Source organism: Nicotiana attenuata, chromosome 12 (assembly GCF_001879085.1).
Source record: "Nicotiana attenuata strain UT chromosome 12, NIATTr2, whole genome shotgun sequence".
Classification (NCBI taxonomy): Eukaryota; Viridiplantae; Streptophyta; class Magnoliopsida; order Solanales; family Solanaceae; genus Nicotiana; species Nicotiana attenuata.
This window is the reverse complement of record NC_032000.1, coordinates 41,074,535-41,079,986: the sequence shown is the minus strand read 5'-3', so window position 1 is coordinate 41,079,986 and position 5,452 is coordinate 41,074,535. Positions and strand designations below refer to the sequence as shown.

The 5,452-nt window shown below is 35.6% G+C and overlaps 1 protein-coding gene across 1 annotated transcript; it reads right to left on the bottom strand.

Moving 5' to 3' along the window:
* Nucleotides 2,843-4,788, bottom strand: LOC109236059. The gene is made up of 3 exons (XM_019402289.1): nt 4,754-4,788; nt 4,366-4,457; nt 2,843-3,255 (listed from the first exon to the last, which is right to left on the bottom strand). The coding sequence occupies exons 1-3, from the start codon at nt 4,786-4,788 to the stop codon at nt 2,843-2,845; spliced, it is 540 nt and encodes a 179-aa protein (XP_019257834.1).

Genomic DNA, 5,452 nt, shown 5'->3' with positions numbered 1-5,452 from the left:
CTGGAAGTTCAACAAAAACCAATGACCAACAAAAAGACTTCAACAATGAGCATTTTCAATTCAATATTGGGGAACAAGTTCAAGCCAGCACCACCAAAACAGGTATCTACAAAATATCTACAATTTGTGTCAGTGATTTTATAACATATCTACACTTATCCACAAATTATCTACAATTTTAATAGTTTATATGCTACAACTTTCAATCCACCATTATCCAGTATTATTTACCATTTTCAACTATAAAACAGAACATGTTGAAGGAGCAGTTGGTCAAGAAAATCTTCCATCACATGGTGATTTACATACACATTTTCAAGTTGCAGCTGATGAAGACAAAGCAGGTATCGTACTGTCATTCTGAGATATTTTCTTGTTGTTTATAAATTTCAACATTCTTGTTAAGTAATATATGAATTGTGTTACAATGATGGAAGATATCAATGCACAGTCCCCAATTCACGGAGTGACAGTAGCAGCTCAGACCGAGTATGTTATCGAGGAAGATGACAATGAAGGTGCAGATGCAGAGTATGTTGATATAGGTGGTTCAGAAGGATCAGGAGTTCAGATGAATGATGTCACACTAGATGATTTTGAGTTGCCTGACAACTTATCCCAGTTAGTTTTGTTTGGCGAGCCCATACCAAAAGATGCAACACCTATTCATCCGGGGAGAACAAGGCATCAGGGAAACCATGCCCGATCACCATTTATTCCTCTATACAGTTCTGGGGGCAGCAGCTCTGTTGGACCTAAAATTTTCTACCTAAAGCACCCTTTTACTACTATTATTGGTGAAAATGTAGATCCGGATGTTTTAGAGAACTTCAGCAAGTGGTTATACCACTCTATTGACAAAGGTTCAAAGAGGTATGAATGCATAATTTGACAATTGCTTTTCAGCATTTATCTTTTACATATCTAATTCAAATTACTATTTTTTTTGTCATTTATTTGTTGTCACAGGAGGAAGGCTCCGTATTCCATGAAGGATAACCAAATTAAGCCTTGGTTAGACCTTGGAGTTGAAAAGGTTGACAAGAAGGAATGGTTCTATTCCTTGGCTCACCCCGGTCAAGTCCTCAATGACTCGGTAAGTATCAAGGAGTCTATTTCCAATACATGATTTGTAGATATCTTGTCTTCGGTTTTGTAGTTTAATTGTATTTATTTTTTAGATATCTATAATATATAAAGATGACTTTCACTATAAATTGTAGATATGATGTAGACATATTTCTAAATGTTGTTTTGTAGTTTAAATTGTAGAACTGTTCTTAGACATCATTTTATATTGTTTTGGTTCTGTTTTGTAGTTAATTGTAGTTATATATAGATTATTTGAAGTTGACTTGCCGTTTATATGCCAATTATTTTTGGTTGCAACACATTAATATTTTATTGTATTACTTGAGGAAAAGAGGCAAGTATGGCCCCAATAACAGTACCAGGTTTACCACAACGGATTGTGTGTTCAAGACCAGGATAGAACAAATTTATGAAAAGTTCATAAATTCACCTCTAGAAAAGAGGTATTCTGTTGTTAAACCCCAAGATGTTATTGCAGAATATATTTTGGGGTTTAGACTACTTGCCAATGTTGCATGGGATGAAGTTGACTATGTGATCATGCCCGTCTATATTGTAGAAAAATTCTATTGAGTGTTGGTTGTTTTTGACATTGCAGACAGGCAACTTTATGTGTATGATTCCATGGTCTCTTCACTCAACCATCAAGTTGTTGAATCCTGTGTCACTAAGTTTTCAGTTATTATTCCTTTGTATTTGTCATGCACTGGTTTCTATGGGAAGCGTAAAGACATTAACTTCAAGACAACAAAGGCATACATCGAAAAATCAGTTACCGACCCTCTTAACATTCAATGGCTCGTTGGAGAGATTCCCCAGCAAAAAGAAGGATCACTGTAAAAATTCTATTCTCTCTTTCTATGCATTTAATTTCTTTTTTTTTATCTCTAATCATTTGTTAAATATTGTTTAGATTTTGTATTCTGCAACGATTGTGGTGTATTTGTTGCTTCCTTTGCGGAGTATGTTAGCCTTGGAGATTTGTCGATTCCCGCAGAAGACCTTTCTGATATTGACCAACATCGTAGACGCTATGGAGCGCTCCTGTGGGATTATGTAACAAAAAAGCAAGAAGATGGGTCAATCAATGAAAGTGAGGTTACATGCAGAATAGCAAGGAGGAAGGGTGCACCTGCATTGAATGAGAAAACAAGAGTACAGAGAAAGAAGAAGTAGTGTCATGTCTATGTAATTTAGTCGATGCTAGTTTGTAGGATAAGTGTAGTACTCAACTTTCTGAACAATTCCTTTGTGTTTTTATTGTAGCAGACCTTTCGTTTTGTTAGTTTCTATCAATTTTAGTAGTTCACTTGAAATTAATATTTCCAGTTATTTAATATTTACTGCACTTGTTCTTCATTATCTTAAATGTAGTTGTTATGTTGTTAGAATTCAAATTATCTACAAAAAACCTTCAAATTATCCACAATTTGTAAACATTGAATGTTCAGATTGTATATAATTTATAGTTTAATATGTATATAATTTGTAGGGAATTACCTCTAGTTGTATTTAATTTCTGTATATAGTCTTAAAACTTGTAGTTATATTGTAGATAATAAATATTAACTGCTATGTAAAGAATGTAAAAGATGGAGGTAGATGCTTGCCACAATACAGAAAAACATGTTAACAAACACAGAAACAAATTGAAGTTAACTACATTTTTAATCTTCAAAATCTCAAACAATTACACACAAAATTCTGTTAACTTGAACACACTAACAATTATTTTGAAATACTATCCTAACTACATGATATTTTTGTTGGGTGCATTCTTGCAAGATCTTTTGTTATGCCCTTCACCTCCATAGTTTCCACATGACACCTTGTACTTCTTTGACTTTAGTTCATCATATGTTTTGTATCTTTCCTTTTGAGGTCTTCCTGGCTGCTTTTTCTCTCCCGTAGGTGGATTTACTACTTCATCAGATATATGTTGTGGCACATTCCATTTGCTTTCATCAGGAAGGGGATTTACTGGTATTTCATATGTACGAAGTAGGCTCTCCCTTGTGTAATACGGCGAGCAATAGTTTTCATATCCTTCATTCCTGTCCCTTAAAGCTGCTAAAGCATGCGCACATGGAAGTTCATCAAGTTGGAACTGGCCACAAGTACATTTCTTGTTTTCAAGACACACAATGTGTCGCTTCACACCATCTATCACAGTATGGATATGATCTGTTGAAGCCCTCACCTACAATTACATAACAAACAGAAAGAAAAATATTTACAATCATAAAAATAGATTATCTACAATTTATCTACAACTTGTCTATAATTTATCTACAAATGATCTACCATCTACAAATTAACTACAGTTTGTCTATAATTTATCAACAATCTGGAAACACTGTATATTAAAATATTATTATTCTGCACAAAATAAAGAGATCTTACTGTCACACCTCCCTTTTTTCTACACCTGTGAGGGTGTAAAGGAGTTTTTCCAATTAAAGGATGGTCGGAACGAGCTTTATTATCAATATTCAGAGTCGCCACTTGGGAGATTAATGGTGTCCCAAGTCACCGGTTGAATCCCGATCCGAGGAAATTATGACTCTGTTAACAGTCCGCGAACCAGAACTCCGAGTAAGGAATTCTGTTAACCCGGGAGAAGGTATTAGGCACTCCCGGATTCCGTGGTTCTAGCACGGTCGCTCAACTGTTGTATTTGCTCTTATATGATTTTAAAACATATCCTTACCTATGTGCCTTTATTTTAACCGCTTTTACTTTATGTCTTTTTAATAAGAATTGCAACGTCGTGAAAATGTATCTCGAACCACGTTACACTAGTGCACCCGTGGCTTTTGACGCATTTCGACTCCGTTGAGATTTAGATTTGGGTCACATAAATGTACACCCGAACTTAGGAAAGTAATATTATTAAAATACGCGCCTAAAGCACTACGCGTTATCATCTTTGGGGAAAACCGTGAAATTCGCCAAACGGCTCGTCCCGAAATCTAAGTATTTTAATACAACCATTTATTGAGGGCCCCACGATTTATGTGTTTTATTTAGCGAGGCTCATCTCATTTTATTATCAAAGGCCAACCTAAAAGCAAACTACACTTTTCTACTTAAGTTGTCTCTAAAAGAAGAACCCTAATTAATTAGCGGATGTGAAAGGTCTAAAATTCCATAATTCAATCTCCAACAATTGGGCCTAGCAACTGAACAAGTGAGGCAGGACGTTCCAGCAAAGTTCCAAAGCAGCCCAGGTTTCATTTTTAAAAGACTGGGCCGCTTAGGCCATTGACAAACCCAAAAGCCCAGTATCACTTTTAATTTGAGGCGGGCTAACACTTTTTAGGCCAAATACAAAATCAAAGCCTGCAAACTTCAGTTGATCTATCCTGAACAAATTCAATTATGCGTTGAAATCTGGTATAAACAGCAATGGCTATTTCGAATAATGTTTGCAGCCTATCTTATCATGTTAATTCGTTCCTTTTAAGTGAACCTCTGCACATTGCAATGTCAACCAAACGTGAATAGACTAAAACCAAAGAATCAATTGGACTTCAGGCTTATAGGATTATATATGCCAACTTAAACTTCAATTAATAGACAGCGATTCAGCCTGGATTTCTGAGTAATGTACCTTTAAAATTAAATCAACTAACCTACAAATAACAACGATTATCCAAACAGCATTTCCAAGAAACCGGTCCTAATTCGCGTCATTTTTAACCTTATGAATTAGCTAACACCCGATATTATTATACTAAACACAAACACGATACTAACAGTTCAAACGAGCAAGCACAAGCCCGTAGCTCACCCATCCAATATATGTCCAATACAGCCCAGTTTCAGTCCAGTTATACAATGTAAATGCAAATCAAAAGAAGACCTAAACAAATACAAATCATCTATTATCTATTTCATTATGGCAGCTTGAACACATGGATTTCAGGAGGCCAATGGATGATGTATTTCATTTCAGCATTTCAACGTCAAAGCTACATCAATACATGGTTCAAATGTGTACCTGGAAGTGTAAAGTAATAGAGAAAAGAGGAATGTCAGCAGCAGTTCAGTGAATCAGAGCAACAGGAATTAGCACTTTCACAGCAGTTCAGCAGCACATATCAGAGGTCCATAAGCCCAGAAAACCATATCAACCATCCAAGCCCACTTTTAATCAATGACACACCCAAAACAGTTCACATATACCCAAAACTAACTCGAATTTAATCCCAGAACACTTCTGAAACTTCAGTCAACCAAACACAAGGATTTTCAAGTTGTTTCCCTCTTTAAACTAGCCAGAGATTTGAGACAATTGCTGAAACCAACTGGAAATTGATCCAAGGAACTCAAATGTGNATTATCCCTTGTATTTGTC

Coding starts and splice junctions, on each gene's coding strand:
- LOC109236059 (XM_019402289.1), bottom strand. CDS start 4,788: ATGACGCGAATTAGGACCGGTTTCTTGGAAATGCT. Junction 4,458..4,753: donor ACCGGTTTCTTGGAAATGCT/GTTTGGATAATC, acceptor GAATTTGTTCAG/GATAGATCAACTGAAGTTTG. Junction 3,256..4,365: donor AAGTGATACTGGGCTTTTGG/GTTTGTCAATGG, acceptor ATACTGTGATAG/ATGGTGTGAAGCGACACATT.